The sequence below is a fragment of the Lampris incognitus genome, chromosome 4 (assembly GCF_029633865.1).
Source record: "Lampris incognitus isolate fLamInc1 chromosome 4, fLamInc1.hap2, whole genome shotgun sequence".
Taxonomy (NCBI): domain Eukaryota; kingdom Metazoa; phylum Chordata; class Actinopteri; order Lampriformes; family Lampridae; genus Lampris; species Lampris incognitus.
In genome coordinates, this window is record NC_079214.1 from 51,325,858 (window position 1) to 51,349,195 (window position 23,338).

Below are 23,338 nucleotides of genomic sequence, written 5' to 3' on the forward strand. Positions count from 1 at the left end.
CTGGATGAGCACTGTGGGGCTGGCCTCAGCGCAGACACGACTCTCATTAGCGTGGGTGGGGGGTTCAATCGCAGGTGAACATTATGTTATGTCCTTTGACATCACTTTGTTGCTAGATGTACTTGTGTCAACGCAAGGATTTCCCAAAGGTCAGAAAAACATGCTAGTTTTGTCTCCAGTTGTTATTTGTAGTTGCCATGTGGGTTCTAAAGTTGCTAAATTAGTGACAAAGCCACCAAGTTACCGACAGGGATTTGCAAGCAGCTCATGGTAGGAGTGAAAATGGTATGAAGGCCAGCACACACCGGCACCAGGTGACGCTCATTAAAAGGAACACGCCCGTTCGTTTCATATAAACTCTTGACAGCGGCGGCATCAAGCCTTGTGTCGACGCTTGATGAGCTGTGAATTCTTAGGTCACCATCCTATTCCCAGGCGTTCATACTCCCACACACCATTCTTTCCTATGGCAAGAAGGTTTTTGCTGGTTTTGTAGAGCAATGTTAAATACAGTGGCTTTGATATTTAACGGTCATCCACCAGCACTTCCCGTGTGTTTTACAGGCCTGTGGCTCTTCAGTCGAGTCATTTGACTCATCGCTTAGCTTCTGTGGTGATGTGTGTTGGCCTAAATCTGAAGGTGACTCATGACTAAACACTCATTTGTTCATTTTTACTTTACACTTGAAATTGTTAAATGTTTTCAATGGTTTCTTTAGTTTTGTTTTCAAGCCTAGCTATTTTCTTTTTTGTTTTCTTTGCCTCCGACCCCCACCTCCTCCCCATGGTGATGAACTAGTCAACCGTGAATGTGTGAGGGAGTGAACCGAGTTCCTTTCCAGGTCCATGTGTTGCATCGCGTACACAAACAGGAGGGGGGGGGGAAGAGATAACTAGCTAACCTCATGGCTATCACCAGGGTCAGTATAGCAGCCAATAAAAAAATGATAGGCTGTGCCTTACTGGAGGAATAGGCACAGTCTGATCGCGTCATTGCCCAATCACATTGCTTATGTAAGACATTGGATTACTTCTGTTATGACAGATTTAGATTTGTATAGGCGTGGGTAAATGTGAAAGTAGTTCTACGCAAAAATATGCAAACTGTACATTTGTATAAGAAAATGAGGTCTCGTTATCCTCAGTATGTTTGTTTTGGGTTGTTTTTTTTGGCTGAAATTACTTCTGTATTCTTTAATACTTCGTATGTCTTCCTGTATTCCTTACATCTAAACCCAGTCTTTTTGCAATAACCCCGTTTCTTAATGTGGATTATTAAAGTCTCACACAATCTAATATACTGGACTAGTTAATGGCATAACTTCAATATACATTAGTATAAAAGCCACTGTATGGTGGGTTTTCTATACCTGTCTGTGAGCTCCCAGCAATGTAAATATCATGTTTGATTAAGCTTAATGATTTGCCTGCAAGATATCATGCCATTTCCCTTTTAAACCGCCAGATCCAGAATGGTGACATAAGGAGTAAATAACACAGCCAATGCCTGTCAACTTGGTTTGGAATATATTTCTTGACCCATTTCCATATCTCTCTATTATCGCTAAGTCTTCCTTTTTAATAGGCTGTAATAGGATTGTGCATGAAAGTAAAAATACTCTCCACAATGCACTTTGGCCCAGACCTTTACACTCCTCACACCTTACTTATTGTGTGCATTTAATGCTGATGATCTAGGAATTGAAGATTATTCCACTGTTTCTTTCCTTCTGAGTGGCTCTGGTCAAGAGTGACGGTCAGATGCCTATAATGTAAATGTCAGATGTCTTGATTGGACTTGCGGAAAATATGACATTCTGGAAATGTTACATTGGTCTTTAAAATCATTCTCCAATTAAAAGGAATTTCTTCTGTATTTGGTAGCAAATCCCATTTCTCTGCCCTAACCTTTTCAGCCCAACTTGCTATGTTAGTAGACTCTCTTAATGCCTCGCTAGTATTGAACATTTATTCATTGATTGCACTTTACAATCTTGACGTTGGAGTTAGTCAACGATGCAAATTCAGCATGGCTAACGTAATGACTGGCTAGCAAATAATAAATAAAAAAGTTTGGCTCTGACCTAATAATGACCCATGAATGCAGCATGAATCAGAATCTTGGAGATTGTACCCTGTTAGCATCTTGTTTCTAATTTCCTCCATTAAGTGCATCTGTACCTCTCTGCGTAAATGTATTGAGTGTTCAGCAGAGTAGCACTGTGCCCCTTTACCCTCACGATGGTTGCTGGAAGATGTGCTCCAGATGCGTGACGGGCTGCACCATCCAGGAGTGAAGGGGGCTGCTGTCCAACACCCGCGCCAGGATCCCAGTCTGGGTCCCTGGGGGGGGGGGGGTGCTGGCCTGTCAGAGGTGGAATGCCCCTGCACACTTATCGCTAGCTGAGAGGAACCAGATACCTCTGCCCCTCAACAGGAAAATCGGTACTTATTGATTATGCCTTGCAGAAAGCTGTGAATTGTGCTTATGAGTTTAACATTTGATACTGCAGATTTGGAGAGATAGTCATAACACTTCACTTCTATGATGAAGAAAACCCTTCGAATGAGGGATCTGATTTATATGCCCCCCCTTCCCCAACACTATGCGTTAGACAAAGAAGGCTTTTTCTCCTCTGACTGCTGGCGTTGTGACCTCCGTCATTTCATATGTAATTAGATGTGATGTGGCTTAATAGCAGTGGAGGCTTTTGTTGATCTGTGAATGTATCCAGTTTCCCTGGCTGTCAGTACAATGAGAATGTCTATAAAGGCCTATCAGGTCTGTGCGACGTCGCCAGCTGCCATTAACATGGGCTTGAAGTGGATGCTTGCTCTCTGAAAGATGTGAGATATGCAAGGTATTTTTAGCCAAAGCTTTTAACCCAGGAGAGAAAAGCTAATGGCTCCTTTTTGACCTGAGTACAGAGCTACAGCTTTTGGTGGAAAGCAGATTTTATTTTACGGGGATATTGCATAAAGGTTTGTTTGTGCAAACTCATGAAGTTTATTCTAGCGAGAAAGAGTGAGTGCCATTGTCCTTTAGAGTTTGATCCATTTGTATTGCCCTTCTCTTGAGCTGGTTGGTTGTCTTCATTTCATACACTGCCTAAGTTATATTATTCTACACTTCTTCAGAGAACTTCAAACCAAATGTGACCCTTACGCAACATACATTGATTGGGAAAGCTAGTCTGTGTGGGCTAGATTCTCATGTTCTAATAAAGCTCTCGCACTGTAAGTCGTGGCACAGATGTGATTCACTAAAATGTTTGCTCTGCCTGTGAAAGGGTCTTTGAACCAATGAGTGTGAACTTCTGGCCACGCCAGCCTGTAAACGTTGCATTTGTGTGAGGCAGCGAAAGGGGCCAGTGTATGGGGGATGGGGCCTCTGCCTCTGGAATGTGGTGTCTTGGTAAAAGGGCTGGAGCTGAACAAATGCAGTCAGTTTATTTGGCAAACCAGACTTGCTAGTTACCAACAGACATATTTACCTAGGAGCTAGATATGTAGGTCCACCCTTTTCTCTAAGACATAGGTCTTTGTTGTCACTCCCCGTCTTTCTCCCTTTCTCTCTGAGTCTACAATGGACAAGGGTGAAAAAGTTAGTTGGTCAGTGTGTTAGTTTGTTTCTCTTCTGGATCCATCTGTCAGCCGGCTTTACCTACCTCTCTCTCTCTCTTGTTCACTTAGTACGCCCCCCAATTCCTGTTTCTCTCAGTCCTTCTCTCTGTAATTGGAGTGATTAATGTTGGGAGGGGTGGTCTAGCCTGGGGGGGGGGGGCTGCTGCCCTTTCACAGGCCTGTTGAGAGGTACAGCACCGTCAAGGATGGGGCAGGTAGCGGCACGCTCTGCCCCTGGACGTTTAGATCCCTGTCCCGCCACTCTGTCTGTTACTCAGGAGAAAGAAATCTCTAAACATGACCGGACATTGAGAGGCAGGGGAGCAGGCGGCCCCCCCTCTCCTGGGTCCTGCACTCTGTCGGATGGTTTTTGTGCACTTTGCTCCAAGGTAACTCCAGAGAGAGCACAGGAATCATGGTGGTTTTGTTTTGTGCGCGCAGTAAATGCACCATACGGCTGAGCGTCAGTGAGATGTGCTCTCCTTGTGCACATGGAATCGTGATTAGCGAGAGCCTTTAGCTGTAGCGTATGGCCGGCTCACCATGAGAGCCTTTACAGTAGTTAGCAGATAAAGGGCCCTTCCCGCTCAGCCCACTCCCCCCGCCTCCGTGCCTCCCAGCGAGGCATTATAAATGATTCTGTGAGGTCCCGCGGAGGGATAAAGACCCCAATTATTTGATTTGGATTAAAGATTGCTGGCTCCCCACGATGCTTGTTTTCTAGGCATGCTGAGAGGCAGCAGATTCCCTTTCAAGAGAATTGGACTTCGCAGTGGGACCAAACTGTCGGCATTAGTGCAGTCATAGTTGAACAATGCAGCAGGAAGCCTGCATATTGTAAATGAACCTGATTTGATCTGAGTTGGGTTGCTGTGCTATTCACAAACCGGAGCTGGGTTAAATCATTGATATCATTCCATTTTTTTCCCTTCTTCTTATTAAGGTTTGATTTTTTCCCCCAGATATTTATATGTATGTCCATTTTAGATGTATGTGTGTATGTATATATGCATGTATGTATGCATATATGTAGATGTATGTATATATGTATGTATATATGTATGTGTGTATATATGTATGTGTGTATATATGTATGTGTGTGTGTGTATATATATATATATATATATATATATATATATATATATATATATATATATATATGTACCAATCAGCTAATTCTCTCTCTGTACATCTTTATCAGTCTGTGGGAGGGGCCGTCACTATAGTAAAAAGAACATATATATCAGATACAGGGAGGAGCAAACAGCTTGAACTGCTGTAATGGCTTGTTCTCTCCAGTGCACTGTACAAGCACTAATTAAAGGAAGCGTGTCGCCTCCTTGCTGGCTACTCTCCATTTTTCACCAGTGTTGGCTCGGATCCAGAATTCTGCGGGAAGCCTTGTGGCATTCCTTGATTGTAATTAAATTACCACCGCTGTGTCTGTTTAAAAGATTTCCTTCACTGGACTGTTTTGACAGCCAGTAATTTTGCTAAAAAAGATTAGCCCGGGAATGAGATGTTTAAGAATACCTGTGGGACGAATGGGGCTCCGTTGTTATTGTGAGGTCCTGTTACTGGTGTAAACACTGGAATGTCTGTGAATTTCACTAACGTAGCCCACCCCCTTGCATCTATTGTGCCAAAGCTCATGCTGAGAGCATTGTGACATTTTGCTAACCATGATTTATTGCCTGGGGTTACTATAGGGATATTGCCTGTAGGTACATGTATTTTGTTTTCACTGTGGATAGCTGTTGCTCTCTAAACACACATCTTCCTTTTCATAGCCAACTATTTGTACTCTGATGAGGGCTCCCCATGGAAACGTCCCCTGCATTAGCCAAAGTTGGGATGTCCTGTTGGAGGTGAAAGGGTTAGGTCACGCCGTAGCTGTGATCCTGTCCTCAGCTCGGTTCCCCCTGGCCATTGCTGTAGATGGCTGAGGATGATGAGTATTGATGTGTGCCGTGAGATTGTGTCCAGAGGGGGCTGGGGACTTCCCCGTGTTTGCACATCCAGGGCTATTGATCGGGCCCCCTGTTCAATGGCTGCCTCAGCCCAGGGGACACAGTCTGCAGCGTGAGGCTGCAGAGGGATGCACAGAGAAGGCTATGACAGGAGTTGGCTGTGGAAAAAGGAAGGGGGCTAGGGGCATAGCTCAAAGCTAACATGACTCTAATATGGCAATGACATGTGCCTCTGTACACTTGCCCCATAAGATCACATCAGCGGACTGCAAAAAAAAGAAGAAAAAAAAGAAAAAAAAACATTAACTGTTGTGTCGTACATTTCAAATGAGCCAATTGTTTTCACTGCCTTTCCAGCACCCAATGTCAACCAGTAGGTTATCCATAGAATTACTGTGACCCACTTCAGATGGGATCAACCCTGCCTGGTCCATGTGCTCTATAGAGGCTGACCTGTTTTACTATAATTTGCATAAGCCTTTTTTTTTTTACATTTTGAGAGGTTGCTCAAAATGAGCTTCATATAAGGGAAGATTCTCCCAGCACTCTAAACGCCACTGCAGCCTGCCCACCCCCGCAGGAAGACTGAGGGGAAAATCACATGATGCTTTTATTAAGAACAAGCCTCTTCATCTAATAACAGCCCCACTATCAAATTGGAGAAGTGCTGTCAACATCCTCAGCAATCAATGCCATCCATCCACCATATCCCTTCTCCTCAAGCGGCAGCCATTAACCCTTCCTGTTCCAGCTTGCCTGGCCTCATTAAAATGGTGGCCTCACTCGAGACATCTCTCTTCGAAGGCTGCTTTGAAATGCCTCCCCAGGTACACGCTGACATTCAAGCGGGGCAGAGCAAGTTGCAGGACTTGCCGAATTTGGATGGAGGTATATTCAAAAACTGTTCATACTTTGCATACTTATCTATTTCTGCTGGGATACACAGTTGTAATGTCACATGATCTTTGTTCAAAGGCAGTTGCACGTGGTGTGGTTATGTTAATTGGTAGTTTTGATGACGTGGTGGGTATCTTAAATGTGGCCTTTAAGAATTAATGAAATGCACCTATTTAATTTGGGAACTTCTTGATAACACATTCTTAATGTAATATTTAGAAATACCCAGACAGCTTTTGTTTTTCTTTTTAAGATGAGTTTGATTATGCAGGGGGGAAAAAATGGCACAACCTTACAATCAGCGGCAAAAAAAGGGAAGAGTTCGATTTATGATCGGAATAGATATTTTAAGACATATCACTGCGCTTAACTTCCAGTAAACCAAACATCCTATTCATATTATATGTCATTTCACTGGTAGCCACCTGGGCCACCCTGAGGCATCCCAGGGGGTCCTTTGATCCCATTTGACAGCCACTTAGCCAGAAAGCACTCTTTAGTCACAGAGGCCATGTTTGAATCTTAAAGTGCAGAGAGCCTTTCTCCTCCCCTCTTAGTAATTACCCTCCACAGCTCACTGCTGAGCGGCTACCTCATTCTCATCCCTGATTGGACGCTGTGTCCGTCAGTCACATACTGCCATAATGTGATTAGCCCGCCCACCCCTTGGCCAATAAACCCTCTAACAGTGTTAAGCTGTGAGAGGGAGAGGAAGGAAAAGAAATATGGGCTACTTAAAGGCATGTAAAATAGCATGTATCTTTTTTGACAAACACACACCCACGCACACATTATTTACTTTATTTGAGTCCACTGTCTTAAGGTTCAAATATTAGCAAGATTTTGTTTTGTTTCAGGGACATTAATCTTACAAACACCTTAATCTCTGTTGCATTAAAAGTGGCAGTTACCACACACAGGCCTCAATACGTGATTTGAGAGGGAAGGAGCTGGATTATAACTTCAGCACCCTGTTATGTATTTAAGCATAGTGTGGGAACTTCAAAACCTGGTCTGTTGTTTTTTTTTTTAGGACTCAAAAGTGGTGTGGTGGATCTGATGAAGGGGCGGAGTTGACTGATCATAAGGAGTGGTCCTGAAATGATGGGGATCTACACTAACTTGTCAAAAACCAACATAGTTTTAGCATTCCTCAGCTGACCAAGGTCCTCATTCAAGAGCCAACATGTCTATCCATGGGTAATAGCTCCCATGTTCCATTGACCATTCTTCATGTCTTTTTATGGACCAAATTGAGGATATATTAACTTTTCTATAAACTGCTCTTGAGCTTATTTGCAGTATGATCCGCAAGAGCACCATCCGCCCACCACAATCCCAGCTCCTCACCACCTCATAACCTCCATCCCTCTCAGCAGAGAATATATAGGCAACCTTGTGCTGGCAGCTTTAGTGGTTCACATTGCAGTACTGTAACTGAAAGCTCACGGTTTCAGTCCCTGCAACTGCCAGTGTGTGTCCATTTACAGCTGCCTGTCCTGCCAAAGTATCCTCCTAAACCTGAGCTCCTTACCTTCCCCAGTCATTGTTAGCTGATCTGGGTAAGAGGGTCAACTAAAGCATGTAATATTTTGCAGAGTTAATCACAGCTGACTAGGGATGTATCAGGAGACATCAAGGGAGCAGAGTCTGACGGTGACATTCTGCCACCTAAGACCTTTGTTCTCTGTGATGTCAGGAACACCTTGGCCCCCATAATCACACAAGACATGGTGCCCCAAAGGGACACGTGTGTGCATTTGTGTACACACACTGATGTCAGTAACCCAGGAGTCGAAGCCCACTGCCAATGTATTTGCTTCTAATATTAATTTTCCATTTTCAAGGAGTTTCACTAGGCCACTGCTGCATTCATTAAAACTCTCAATGAACACCTAGAATGTACAATATACATTTCACTATAATAATGTTCACAACAAATTAATGTAAATTCAAAGTGAATATCTCCTCTATCTCTTTTGTATTGACACAGAAATACACAAATGGACATTCATACACATGTTGAAATGTTTGCAAGCCTGCAAAAACACTCAAATCTAACATAGGTTTATTTAAGAGTAATTGTTTACCAGTTTAATGGAAATTGCATGCATGTGATTGAATCATACTGGGACATTGACAAAAGTACAATAATTTGAGCTGCATTTCATTGGTTAGCAGCTCAAGTTATTCCCTCTCGGGTTAGGATTGTATCTCTTTAGTTGGTTTCTGTCCGATTACTTAACCATATGGACCACCGCAATACATTTCTATAATCTGAAGAACCTTCTGTTATAATCATTTATAATGGTTAAAGGTTAACAAAAGCAACCAAACCATTGTGCAAAGGTCTGCAAGGCATTCCGATGTACCATACATTTACCCTGCCATGAAAGTCTTTGTAATCTCTATGATAGATAAAAGAGGCTGAGAGCTAAATGTGTGTTTTTGATAAGGAATGAACTGTCGGCGATTAGCTAAAGAAACATATATGTAGCATTTCATTTTAATCTTTTTTATTCCCCTAAAAAATAATTTTATCACTTGAAAAGATAGGGAACCTGCTAAGTGTTTTTGAATTTAACTGGAATATAATTTCATGTTATTTATTGAGTCTTTGCCTGCGCCTTTGCTTGCAAAATAGTAGCTCATTAGATGATGAAATAACCTGTTTGTGAACAGTTCAATAATGAAATACAAATATTTTCTTTCCAAAATATATAGATTTTTTTGGAATGAAACTGCATAGCCGCTTTGAGCAATGATTTGATAATCTTTCTCCATAAACATTAGTCTTCAGCAGACGATTATCTGTGAGAAACAAATGCAAATAGCTGAATAGTTATTCTATGAAGTTCTAATTACAGCTTTGTAATAGTTAGGTGTGGCTTTTTACAGATGGATGACATATATTTATGTGGAGCAGGTCTTGACTTAACACTCCAGTTTGAAACCTACAATTCATAGCAAGATCCAAATCACATTGCAAGTTGATGGCTGATGAGTATTTGTTTAGGGAGCACGAATGTTGACAACCCTTACAAGTAGAGAGCGAGCGAGAGGGTGAAAATGTCTTGCTCTCAGGGGCCTTGACAACCTTTGCCCCCCTGGCTCTCGTTTCAGGGCCCATAGTTGCCACGCTGACCAATAGGCTCCGAGCTGAAATTAGACCCCAGGACAGAGCTATTAACGTCCCTCTCCAAACGGATCTTGTTTTGATTCCTGATGCTTTTATAGGTTTTGTGTTTAGGAGACATTCCTGCTTGCCACATACCGTGCACCCCCATCTGCCCCTATTCTCCCTCCTTCCCATCTTATGGGGCCATTGCAGCCCCCCTCTCTCGCTTACTCACTCACTAACTCACAAACACACACGCACGCACGCACGCACGCACGCACGCACGCACGCACGCACGCACGCACACACACACACTCGGTACATACACAACCATGATCACCTGTGTGTGTGTGTGTGTGTGTGTGTGTGTGTGTGTGTGTGTGTGTGTGAGAGAGAGAGAGAGAGAGAGAGAGAGAGAGAGAAGGCTATTGACCAGCCCCCAACACCCCCCAGCCCCCAACTCCTCCTCTGTCAGCCGGCTATACCCCATGAACTTGGCCGCCTGTTGCAGCTGCGTTTGGGTTGAAGGATGGGGGGCCCTTGTATCCAGCTGGGTCAGAAGACATGAGTGGGGGGCAGGGCCGGGCAGTCCCAGATGCAGATGGTTTTAGGCCAAATGGAGATGTTTGAGGATGGAGGGGGGAGGGGGGGCACAGGAGCTCAGGGGCACAATAATTCCAGAGGTTACTCCTCCAACCTCTGGAAAAACCACATTCTTGAAGTATGAGTGTGTGATGGTGTCTGTGAAATGCATACAAATACATGTACAAATGCACACCAGTACACGTGATGACTCGATGTGGTTGCTTCATCTTCTGAAAATGAGCTACTACACATCTAAACGAGTTTCAATTCAAAATGAGATCCCCACCTTATAGAGTAGGTTGACCCCCACTACTACCAAGACATAATGGATAGCACAAGGTTGAAACAAGCAATGGTATTCTGCATTTAGTAGGTAGCCCGATTCCTTGGTTATCAACATGTTACCATTTTATAGTGGGTTTTGGAGCATTTGAAAGAGGAACTCCTGGTGAAATTTAGCTTTCTGAAATGGATATACAACAGCTTTAAATCAGATTGCCAACACTCAGTGGCCACGCTGGAAAGATTTCCCCCTCACAGTTCTGTCTGTTCGTGACTGTTTTTTTGCTGGCTAATCTTATCTGCATGCCGATCTTCTTCCATGTGTCCTGTCTGTGGTAGAATGGGAGTGCAGGCTGGGCCGATGAGACTGACGGTGGCAGAGGAAGAGGAGAGGCCTCCAGGGACTTTGCTAAGGTAAGGATCTGGAGCTCCAAATGACTAAAGCTAACAGGCCATCAAACAACCTAAAACTGAACCAACAGGCCATCATCATCATCATCATCATCATCATCATCATCGCACCCTTTAAATGACACACATAAGAATTTCACATAGTTACAAAAGACTGACTTTCTTTCATCTGTGCTTTTCCAGGAAAATTAGTTTTTCTTTTCTCTACATGTATGCCGTTTTTCTGCACTGCCCTGCTGCACATTTGTACTTTTTTTTTTTTAGAGACATTCGTGGTATTTCAAGTCAGAAAGTAAATAAAACCAAACCTCACTTGAGATGCCTTGTTCAAGGATAGGTTGGCCACAGGTCAACAGCACTCGTTTTGCCAGGTAGTCTGGAATTGGATTCGGTGACATGTCTGCTCCTTTTTATCGGTTGGTAACCGTCAGTAGACTCATCAGTACAGTATGTAGAGTATACTAGTTAAACATGGTACATGGACAAAAACCACCTTACAAAAGGACAAGAAAAAACATGTAAAAATACTGGTCAATATGTCTTCATTCAAAATTTAAAAATCATTGGCTTCCAAATGAAATGATACAATTTAAGCCAAAGTCCTTTTTTTCCTTAGGTTTTGGACATTTCACAGCGATTTCATTTGCAGGGGGTAGCAGTAGCCTTCAGGTTAGGCGAGAGTTCACTGTGAATTAGAGGTTGGAAATTATCTGAATGTGTAAAGAATGACGTTGCTAAGAAAGTATGCTGAGTTTAAAAAAGTTCCTGAGTTAGATACTGCTGACATTTGTGCTGATGTGACCTGCTGATATTACTTAAAATTACTCACCCGCAATTATGTTTTCTGTTCACCTGTTCGATCTATGTTTATCTTCAGTCTCTGTGAAACCCAAAATGGATGCCGTTTTAAATGAGACAGCTCGCTAGAAATGTTTTCTTTCTAATGAGCTATGAATAGATCCTTTACATATTTGCGTGATTTCTCTTTTAGCTGTATGAGCTGGACAATGACCCCAACAGGAAGGAGTTTCTGGATGACCTTTTTACTTTCATGCAGAAAAGAGGTAAGACTGCATTCCAGAAACCATTGTGGATTAAACTATGCCTTCTTACTAGTCATACTGACACCTCTGCTATGTAGGGCAGTGAAGGCAAGCAAACACATTTTCCCTGTGATATTTGATACCAGGTACGCACTAAAAAAGGATCATTCAGGGCTCTTTAAGAATGTGACCAGTTTACATTTTATGTGGAAAATAATCCTTTAAGGGTTATTTAAAAACTGCAGTAGATAACTTTTCAATCCCTTCCAGGGTTTCCAAGTGGTATTATCGTTTGCACGGCTGTCGCAAAGACAATCAGATCACTTTCTGTTTGTTAGCAGCCTGGCTACAGTCCAAAGCAAGAAATAGCTGTAAAAATCCCAATTTGAACTAGAAACCCCAATCTCAGTGCTACGATACAGGCAGAGTAAAACATCCGGTAGTATTAATAAGTAGGCAGGTTGTGTTACTTGCTGATCCAGTAGAAAGAATGCCAACTGAATGTCGGTTTGGAACCCTGTCAGGTCCCGGAGCTCTCTCCATCAATTGAATGCCCATCCAAGGTTCATTCCAATTTTTTTTGGGGGGGGATCCCCCCTTTTCCGGCGAATTACCCCACTCTTTGGAGCCGTCCTGGTTGTTGCTCCACCCCCTGTGTTGATCCGAGGAGGGCTGCAGACTACCACATGCCTCCTCCGATACATGTGTAATCGCCAGCCACTTCTTTTCACCTGACAGTGAGGAGTTTCACCAGGGGGAAGTAACGTATGGGAGGATCACGCTGTTCCCCCTCCCCCCCTGAACAGGCGCCCCAGCCGACCAGTGGAGGCGCTAGTGCGGTGACCGGGACACATCCCCACATCTGGCTTCCCACCCGCAGACACGGCCAATTGTGTCTGTAGGGATGCCTGACCAAGCCGGAGGTAACACAGGGATTCGAACCGGTGATCCTCGTGTTGGTGGGCAACGGAATAGACCGCTATGCTACCTGGACACCTAGTTCATTCTTTTTTTACCTCTGTTTCTATCACTTTCTCTCTTCGCCTTCTTTGCCTCCTCCGTTAACGAGGTTCTTTTTCTCTTGGTGGGTAGCTTCCACTGTCACTTTGGTTGTTCCACCATTCGCCATTTCCGCTACTGGGGATAGCTACTGATAGATACCTCGGAAAACAAAAGTGCTATCCTCTTCCTATTTTTGTTGCGCAATGGTTACACTTCGTTTGTGCCGTAAATCAAGCCTTCGTTTTCCCGTGAGGTCGTACCCAGTGGCAGAGAGAATTGCATAGTGAATAGGGAACCAATATAAATGCTGGTGTCATTGTTCTATAGCCATTACACTGTACAATCAGCATTTACTTCAAAATGATACATTAAAGCAAAAAAGTTGTCTACTGCTGCTTTAGGGATGTACAGTGTAAATGGTTTCTGAAACTACTATTCAGGTTCACAAACACCTGATGAAGGGACTCTTCTAGGAACATAGCAGTGTAAAATAGAGATGCACCGAACGCAATTTTTTCTTGCCTGATTCTGATTTTTTTTTTTTAAGTCTGACCTGCTGATTCTGATTTTGGGCGATTCTTTGTTTGTTTGTTCCCCCCCTTTTCTCCTAAATTGTACTTGGCCAATTACCCCACTCTTCTGAGCCACCCCAGTCGCTGCTCCACCACCTCTGCCAATCCGGGGAGGGCCGCTGACTACCACATGCCTCCTCCGATACATGTGGAGTCGCCAGTCGCTTCTTTTCACCTGACAATGAGGCGTTTCGCCAGGGGGACATAGCGCATGGGAGGATCATGCTATTCCCCGCCGTTCCCCCTCCCCCCCGAACAGGCGCCCCAATCGACCAGAGGAGGCGCTAGTGCAGCGACCAGGACACATACCCACATCTGGCTTTCCACCCGCAGACACGGCCAATTGTGTCTGTAGGGGTGCCTGACCAAGCCGGAGGTAACACGGGGATTCGAAGTGCCCATCCCCGTGTTGGTAGTTAACGGAATAGACTGCCACGCTACCCAGACGTCCGATTCCGTGTTTTTTGTTGTTTTTTTTTCCCCTTAAGATTCTAAGAACTATAATTGACAGCATATGCAAAAATTTTTGTAGCTTTTCTTCCATGTTTCATGGGTATTTCAATTGTATGTTCATAATAAAACATTTTCTATTAAATAGGTTTTACGTTTTCTTCAAAACTGCACCAGATTACTGGACCTTCTCTCACTCTCAGTCAAACAAATCTCAAAATTAAAAAAAAAGTGCTGCAGGTTATTGGACAGAGCTTTTGTGTACAAATAAAATCCAACTGAAAATGAATTGCAGTATAGTCCACTTATCTAACACATTTTACTTTCCCAAAGTAAACAGTGGTTTTCAACAGCATGTTTTAGCGTGTGTGTGTGTGTGTGTGTGTGTGTGTGTGTGTGTGTGTGTGTGTGTGTGTGTGTGTGTGTGGCTGTGACATTACTGTCTGTGCCACTGTGTGCATGACATGAATCATCATGTGGCATGTGTGTAAATTTGACCAGCACAGAATCAGACCGGCCGGTCCGATTTCAGTCTCCAGCCAATCGATCGGTGCATCTCTAGTGTAAAACAAAAGATTCCCCAAATGTTGCACTTGGTACAACACTCAAAATTTGCTTACGACGAGGCATATGCCATAATTTAAAATCTTCTAAATGTAAAACCACAAGCCTTTATTGACAATGAATGTCTTATTGTCTTAAATTTGAATGGGAGTATGGTGAGCTTTTGTGATGCTCCCTCCACCCTGAGCACAACTTCCATGTCTTCAGTCATTTCCTGTTTCTGGGGGTTATCTCTCTTCTCCAGGGCAACGGAAATTACACCATATAACATCTACAAGTGATTTGCGTTTGGGTGCAGAGATCCCAGCTACAGACTAACATGACTTTGCTGTTAGAAATAATGTTAAAAACCCACATGCTTCTCAAATTAATAACACGGAACACAAACATCAATTTCCATTTTAGTCTATGGTGTTAATATTTGTTTGCACTTGTGGTACAACATATAATTCTCATCATGATTGACTTCGAAACAGTCTTTAACTTGATGGCTCACAAATCCTTCACTAATTCCCTACCTTAGAGCCAAGTGGTTAGCAGGTCAGCAGGTAGGTTCTTGATCCTAACTCACAAGACTATCAAAGCTCAAGAGGATCAGTTTTTGGCCTAACTCACTTTGTTGGCAAACAGCCAGAACGGCTCAGCTGACTTCCTGCTCCTTTGACAGTCCTCTGAAAGAGGCTGCTAATGCAATTAGACATTTATCGGACAGGACTGGTCCCAAACAGCTCTACATGAGGAATGCATGCTTGAAGTAAAATGTTTCAAGTTTAAACACAGTGTTATTACAGTGCTGCATACTTCAAATTTTGTGTTGTAGGTTATGATGTAGTTAGGTGTGTGTGGTGCATATTTTGTAAATTTGGTCAGTTGTATAATTGGTGAAAGGGTGTGTTTATTTTTAGATGCAAAGCAAATCATGCAGCTGGAAAGAAACTCACTCACTCAATTATTTGCATTTTCATTGTTAACTAGTCCATCTGTACTGGAGGGTGGTTCTTTTCAAAAAAAGAAAAGCTTATTTCTTTGAACATTTTTGTCCCACTTAGTATCCCTCAGTTGCTCCCATAAATGCCAATATAGTTCTTGGAAATGTATATGCTTATTTCTTTGTTAAACATTTTTGTTCCACTTCTTATCCCTCAATCGCTCCCATAAATGCCAATATAGTTCTTGGAAATGGAAAGGCTTATTTCTTTGTTAGTTATTTTTGTCCACTTCTTATTCCTCAGTTGCTCCCATAAATACCAATATAGTTCTTGGAAATACATAAAAAGTTTGTCAATTTGGTGTCTGGTTGCTGTAAACATAAAGCCGATTGTTGTCAGCATCTTTTCTCTCCGCTACTGCAGCTCTTTCTCTCCCGTGTAACATCAATATGCTGATTAGTATGGAAATTGGTTAAAATTTTCATCTAGTTAATTAAAGTGACTTTGATGTAGCCAGTAGATTTAGTAAAATGTGCCTTTGTAAGCCTCATGCCTAGATAACACATTTAAGGCCAATTCATACTTTCTGCGTCTGCATGTCCGCGAAGGTCCACTTTGGTCTGCCTGATGTAAATGTTGTCATCCGCCCATGTCCACAAGAGTCTGTGCAGACCCCTATGCGGTTGTCTATGTGCAGCCCAAACTTTGTGCCAGCATAGACAATATGCATAGCAAGCGCGTGCACTACGCATGCTCTAGATAACAAAATGGATGCTTGTTTTGAAGAGAGGTTGTGCATCGAGCTGCTGTTAATTTAAAAAAAAAAAGAATTGTATACTGCTTTTCAAGGTACACAAATGTGCTTTACATAAGATAAAACAAAACAAAACACACAAGCCAACACACCAAAAATCTGAAAGACACAACATTAATCATACATTAAAATCAATTCTGAAAAGGTGAGCTTGATTAATGATTTGAACATGGACAGATCGGTACAGTCTCTGATGTATTTTGGGAAGGAGTTCCAGAGGGAGGGGGCAGCTATGGAGAAGGCTCTGTCACCCCAGGTCTGGTGCTTGGTCCTGTGTGGTGGAGACAGGAGGTTGGCATTGGAGGAGCGAAGGCTGCAGGAAGGAGTATGGTAGTGGAGCAAGTAGGTGAGGAAGGAGGGAGCCTGGTTATGGAGGGCTTTGTGAGTGAGGAGAAGGACTTTGAATTGGATCCGCTGTGAGACAGGGAACTAACTAGTGGAGTTTCTGGAGGACAGGAGTGAAGTGGTCACAGGAATGGAAGTGGGTGAGCAGTAGAGTTCTGGATGTACTGGAGTTTGTTTAGGACTTTGGATGATAAGCCATAGAGAATGCTGTTGCAGTAGTCAATCCTGGATGCCATGAAGGCATGGACTAAAGTTTTGGCAGCAGAGAAGGAGAGTGATGGGCAGAGACGAGCTATGTTTATTAGGTGGAAAAAGGAAATTCTGGTGATTTGATTGACGTGGTGTTCAAAGGAGATGTTGCTGTCAAAAATAATTCTGAGGTTGTGGATGGAGACAGTGGCATCACCGATGGTGAGGCGGAAGTTGAGTGGTTTTGGTAAGGGATTTGGGACCGATGATGATCATGTCAAATTTATCACAATTTAGTTTGAAGAAGTTGGCTTGCATCCATGATTTAATTTTTTAAAATTTATTTCTGATTTTTTTTCTCCCAATTTAGTGGCCAATTGCTCCCTATTCTAGATCACTCCCACCCTCATACTGTATGCATTCGCCAACTGCATCTCTCCGACTGGCGGTGTCAAAGGAACTGCCTTGCCACCTCCGTGACAAGGCGAACCAAGCCAACGCCTGTTTTCCCGGCACACACAGAGATGTATATCATGTAACAAACACAAGTCCACTCCTCCCCCCTCCCAAAGCAGCACTTGCCAATGTTGCTGCTTCATTGACTCCGGCCATAGTCGGATCTGGCGAGACTGAGGCATGAACCCTGGTCCCCGGTGGGCAACTACCATGATTTAATCTTAGTGAGTTAGATGGTCAGACTGGAGTAAGTTGTAATGGTGAAGGATTTAGTGGGGATGTTAAGCTGGACATCATCAGCGTTGCAGTGGAAGTGGAGATAATGACAACGTATGATGTTACCAAGTGGGAGCATGTAAAGGATGAATAGGAGAGGGCCGAGCACCATACCCTGGGGGATGCCTTGGGACAGAGCAGTGGAAAATGACGTGCCATTGTTGATGTTGATGATCTGTTGTCTGTTTGTGAGATATGACTTTACCCAGGAGAGGGCAGTACCGATGATGATGAGGGAGGATTCAAGGCAGGAGAGAAGAATGGTGTGGTTGATGGTGCCAAAAGATGCAGTGAGGTCGAGGAGGATGAGAATGCTGAGGTGGCCAGAGTCTGAGGAGAGAAGGAGGTCGTTGGTGACTTTAAGGAGAGCAGTCTCTGTGCTGTGCAGTGAGCATAAATCAGATTAAAATGGTTCGAACAGGTCATTGGGAGATGAGGTGAGCTTTGAGTTGGGAAGTGACAACACGTTCCAGTATTTTTGACAGAAAGGGGAGATTGGAGATGGGCCAGAAGTTGCTCATGATATCAGGGTCGAGTCTAGATTTTTTAGGGATGGGGGTGACAGCAGCCAGTTTAAGTATATGGGGAACTGAACCAGAGCTGAAGTTAATGATTTCTGTGATGAGTGAGGTGATAGCTGGGAGACAGTCCTTGACAAGATTGGATGAGATGGGATCCAAGGGACAAGTGGAGCTTCTCATTCCTACCGTGAGGTTGGACAGCTCCATTGGGGATACAGAGGAGAACTTTGACACGGGGCTGAGTGGTAAGGGGGGTGGGGGTGGAGAGGGAAGTTGTCAGGTTTCTTGTAGATGGTACCAATTTTAGTTTAGAAAAATGAAAGCAAAGAGTTGCACGTGTTAACTGAAGGAATTGGAGGTATTGTCACTGGGTTTGAGAAGTTTGTTTATTGTGGAAAAGAGAGCCTTTGGGTTGGTGGAGCTAGAGTGTATGAGGTGTAAGTATTAGGTGGACAAGGCTGTGATGAGATCATATTTGTATTTTTGAAGGTAGTCTGTGTAGGCTTTGAGATGCACTGTTAAACCAGTTTTCTTGGAGAGTCTTTCGAGCTGGTGCTTACGAGATTTAATTTGATGGAATTCAGGAGTATAACAGGGAGCTTGAGTGTGTGACTGAGACTGTTTTGGTTTTATTGGCATCCAGCTGATCAAGACAGGATGAGAGTGTGTCATTATAATCCTTTACAAGATCAGAGGGATTATCAGACTGCGGGGGAGGGGAGGCAGACATTGTTACTTGCAAGAGGCAGAAAGAGCTGAAGGGGAGATAGATTTGAGATTTGTGAAGGATATTATGTGTTTGATTTTTGGGATGGGAATAGGGATGTCAATGTCCATGGTGACTGCCAGGTGGTCAAAGATATTGATGAAAATTGGACTGGTTGTCGTTTGTTGTGGTTACAGTGAGAATAATGATGTCTTTTGGTAATACGGTCAGGAATGGGAAGAGGTCGAACAGCAGTGTGATCATACCACAAGGGAGCCAGTGTGAGCAAAGGATGCGACAGACATTGTTGTGGGCATAGGGGAAGAAGAGGTTTCAGGAAGGCACAGGTGTGATGTAAATACTAAATCACGTGTGGAGTATAGAGCTGCATAATACCAGCAAGCATGCGACTACCTAGCAAGTTCAGGTGATGACCATCAACAAAATGTATGCTTGTTTTGAAGAGAGGTTGTGCAAGGAGATCTGCTGTTACCCACATCTATATTATTTGTCTTTAAAAGAATACAAAGACAGCCAAATGGTGTTCAACTCCTGGTGGGAAATCACACATACGCTTGGGAGAGATGAAAATGCCTGCCGTCAAACAACGTCATGGCGCATTACTGCCACCAAATGGAATGGGGTTTGGGTCAGGAAATGCTTTTGCATGGAACACCAGATGCGGACCCTCAATTGTAGTATGAATGGAACAGTTGTCTGGACGTGGAACACGGAAAGTTTTTTAAGGTTGTGTGTCCACCAGAGACCTCTCGTAAAGAAACATCACTAGCACTGGAAGTGAGTGCTCGGCTCGTCGGCAGTCACTCGAAGCAAGTATGACTGTCTTCTCCATTGGGTTGTCTACTTGTGGGATGGAGGACACCTGTGCGTGACTTTGTTTAGCGTGGGGAGACTGGTGCACAGACAGCCACCACACAGTCCTTGACAGTTCTGGGTCAGGATCCAGTGGCATGGAGTCCAAGATGACTGGGGGCCCATTTCTGCTGCAGCCTTCATCCGCCCTCCCAGCCTTTGTGATGCTTCCCTAAAGTCAGCCGTCATCCTCTGTCTGGTCCTCCGTTGAGGTCTTGGTTGGATTTTTCTTTGTCAGAGACCTCCCCCTTGACCTTACCACCGTGGGTGACCCTACCAGGAGCATAGCTCCAGACGGCATTGATCTCAGGACCACGCAAGCTTCTCCACAACTACAAGGTGACAACCATGGAGAAGGATTGCTTGGATAACACTGTGTGAAAGGCAGGTGCTAAATGCTGGAAAGAGATTCGTTATAGTTGTTGCCATGCAGTGATAAGATTCAAGACAAAATAAATTCTCCTCCTCCTCCCTCTTTATTTGTGTTGTGATAATATACATAGTTTTCTGTTATCGCCACTATGTATTTATTCGTTTTCATTTCTTTCAATTTCCCCCTTTGGCTATAACAGAGCAGATTTTCTTCTCCCAATGTCTCTTGGCCATATTCAGACGGCGGCCATTTTGTGGCCCTGTGATGTTCAGGGTAGGAACCCTGAAGTGAACTGCTATGTCTTAACTGCTGTGTGACGGGTTGGAACTTATAACCCTAACTAAATGTAAAGAATCAGACAAAAATATTTAATTTTACCAGTTCCCAGCTGACAAAATCCAATGAAAGGATTGGATTATTAAGATGTGGAAGGATGTCAGGCCATATTTTCAGGTCAAATAATCTTTGTTCAGTCATTTAACTAATGCTAGCAGGTCTGATTAAGAACACTTGGAAGTAAACACATCTCACTGGCTTCATCATGCAGCATAATATACTCACTGCCTAAGTGCTTGGAACACACTTTTATGTTGGATGTGATCTATAGTAACCATAGACATACGAGTTACTGTAACCATACATTTTGCAAAGAACAAAGATGATTGATGTTAGATTATGCTCCCTATCCAGTTTCGTTGGTTGAATGAAGATTATTTTCCCTTGAAATATGACCCAATGTTTGTCCAAATTTTAGTAAAGCTTCCTTTTTATTAGATTTTGTTGGCTGGTGTCAATGAAATGAGAAGATTTTTGTCCAGTTCTTCACGTTTATATGAGTTACAACCTGGCCCACAGCAATAAGATATAGCGGTTCAGTTTTAGGCTTCCCACCCTGAGCATCACATGACAAAAAAATGGCTGCCATGTGAATATGGTCAGTTGGTTTGAGAGCCCTCAAGGTATGACCTTTCCATAGAATAAAATACAGAAAGCACTTATTTACAGGTCTTCGGTGAACACACAGGCTAAGTCTACTGAATGCAAATTTTGCCAGTCCTTACTTCCTTGGGTTCAATAGCAGTAGCGCTTTACATCGATGACACTGTGTGTCCTTGTTCACCATAAGGGTGTTTTTGTATTTACAAATGTGTGTTGTGGATACTTTGTCATGTCAAGCAAAGGTGGATGGTGGCATGTTTGTGTGTATATGTACATGTATATGAACTGTCCATGTACATGTGTGGTTGGCGGGAGGTGTATATGTGTGCCTTCATTTGTCTGTTGGGGAGCTCCTGTCTGTGAGAACAGCAGCCTCGCTAGAGTCTTTGCGTCTGTTTAGAGAGCCTGGAGGTCCTGCTTAGAGGGTGATGAATTAAGCCAAGACAGAGAGCAGGAGAGACAGGATCTGTCAAGGCCCTGTTAGCATTTCTGTCTGGTGGCAGTCTCGGGGAGTGGTCCACTGACCCCTTTCCTACGCCGGTCAGATAGAGAGATCTGTCAAGCCGACTGAAACACCACCGGACAGCCAATAAATGGCTGACTACCGCGTGTCTTGTTTTGTTTTGTTTTGGGTTTTTTTTTTACAAAGATGTATCAAACGAAAGAAGAAAAACAAATGGCTAATTTGTATTTGGTGAGATAGAGGGAGCTTCGTAAAATAAATTGAAAAAAAATAAAATGACGGAAAATGAAAAGGGTAAATAAATTAAATAGCCTAAAGGTTGACTTATGTGTAGTAAATTGGTGGGGGAAGTGATTGCGATGACGAGGGCGCTTCCATTATTGTGCGTTTTTTTTTCAAAGTATTTAGCTGACATGTCTTGATGCATGCTCAATAATCCAGGTAAGAAAATCAAAGAAGGTTGAATCAGTTCATCTGGATACAATCTGTCATTAAACGTTGTATCCAGATGAAGTGATTCAACCTTCTTTGATATTTAGCTGACACTTAACAAGAGTAACTTGGCATGAGTAAATAAGTAATAAAAGGGGAATCGGTTTCCATGGGTCAACTGTCTCGATCACCAGATTCACATAGAGCTAGTCGCGTGGGAGTGCCTAACAATACAACAAACATCGCTGTGCTGCTGTAATCGTCCTGTATTACAGGGAAGTACCTTTTAATTTCCACTAGATGACAGCATTTTTAAATCAGATTTTGCGTAGTTTACTTTTATGACGTTAAAAGGCAACCAGAGAGAGGATTTGTGCTTGCAGTTATTCTTAGTAGGGTGAACATCAACCAGCTATGGCTGCCCCGTGTGAACCAGTCATGCAGGCTGTGACCTGTGAGCTTGAATTGACATTACAGAAGCATGGTTCTGTAGGGTCAAAAGATTTAGGGATATCATAGCTATTGTATGTGGGAGGTAAGAAAATTTTAAGCTACCCCACACCACCCCCCCTCCTCTCCCTCTCCCCTTCCATGAGAGGTACTTGGCTGACCTTTGCTGTCTCCTAAATCGGGTCTTAATCAGGGTGAACAAATTGCTTGGCTGGATTCCCGCTCTGCTGTTAGCGCCTTCTAGCCTGTGTTCCTCTAGACTTGGAACGAAACGCAGCGTCTGGTTGTTCAAGCAACTAGCGTCGCCAGCCTTTAATAATAAACTTCCAAGGCTCCATTAGCCCACTTCCTGTCAAAATTAAGGATAGGCCCCTTTGTTATTTTATTTTAGAAGTAAGTAGTATTTATGAGGAAAAACAATTAACTCGTGGGTAAAACGCCTAGCCTCATCTTCAGAAGCAGACTAATTGCAGTGCATTTGAAGGCGTATAGTGTAAGCAGGTTGTTTGAGTCAAGTACGGAGGAAGACAAATGGTGGAGCACCTTTTTTTTTCTCCCTTCCTTGTCAAGGGGCCTCCTGGCCTTGAGAGGAGCAACAGCAGCAGGAAAACTTGCAAGGGATTCCCATTTCCTGCCTCTATGCTCAAAAACAGCCACGAGAAAGGTGTGTGTGTGTGTGTGTGTGTGTGTGTGTGTGTGTGTGCGCGCGTGCGCGTGTGTGTGTGTGTGTGCGTGTGAGGAATTTCAGCAGCTGTCCTAAATCCCCTCTATGCGTTAAGAAGGCCATTGATATGCCCTGTATTTCGGAAATGGCAGAAAGCATGCAACCCCCAACAAAAAAAAAGGAAAAGAAATTCTCCACATTTCTTCTTTTCTTAGCACCCTTATCAGACACTATTCTTTGGACACAGTAATATTTACATTGTCTCATTTAGCAGACAGTTTTTCAAAAAACAATTTATGGAAGAATCAGCAATGAGCAGATATGTTTGTGTGTCAACCAAGAGAGCCCTGAATACTAATTAAATCAAAGCCATGTCTAGTGTACTTAGTT

The 23,338-nt window shown here is 43.3% G+C and overlaps 1 protein-coding gene across 1 annotated transcript in view; it reads left to right on the plus strand.

The window, feature by feature from the left end:
* Positions 1 to 23,338, plus strand: part of LOC130111840 (AT-rich interactive domain-containing protein 3B-like) — a 75,808-nt gene that overhangs the window by 19,991 nt on the left and 32,479 nt on the right. The window contains exons 3-4 of the mRNA XM_056279136.1: positions 10,816 to 10,890; positions 11,879 to 11,951. Of these exons, the coding sequence (XP_056135111.1) occupies positions 10,816 to 10,890; positions 11,879 to 11,951 (148 nt within the window). The remainder of the gene's footprint in view (positions 1 to 10,815; positions 10,891 to 11,878; positions 11,952 to 23,338) is intronic.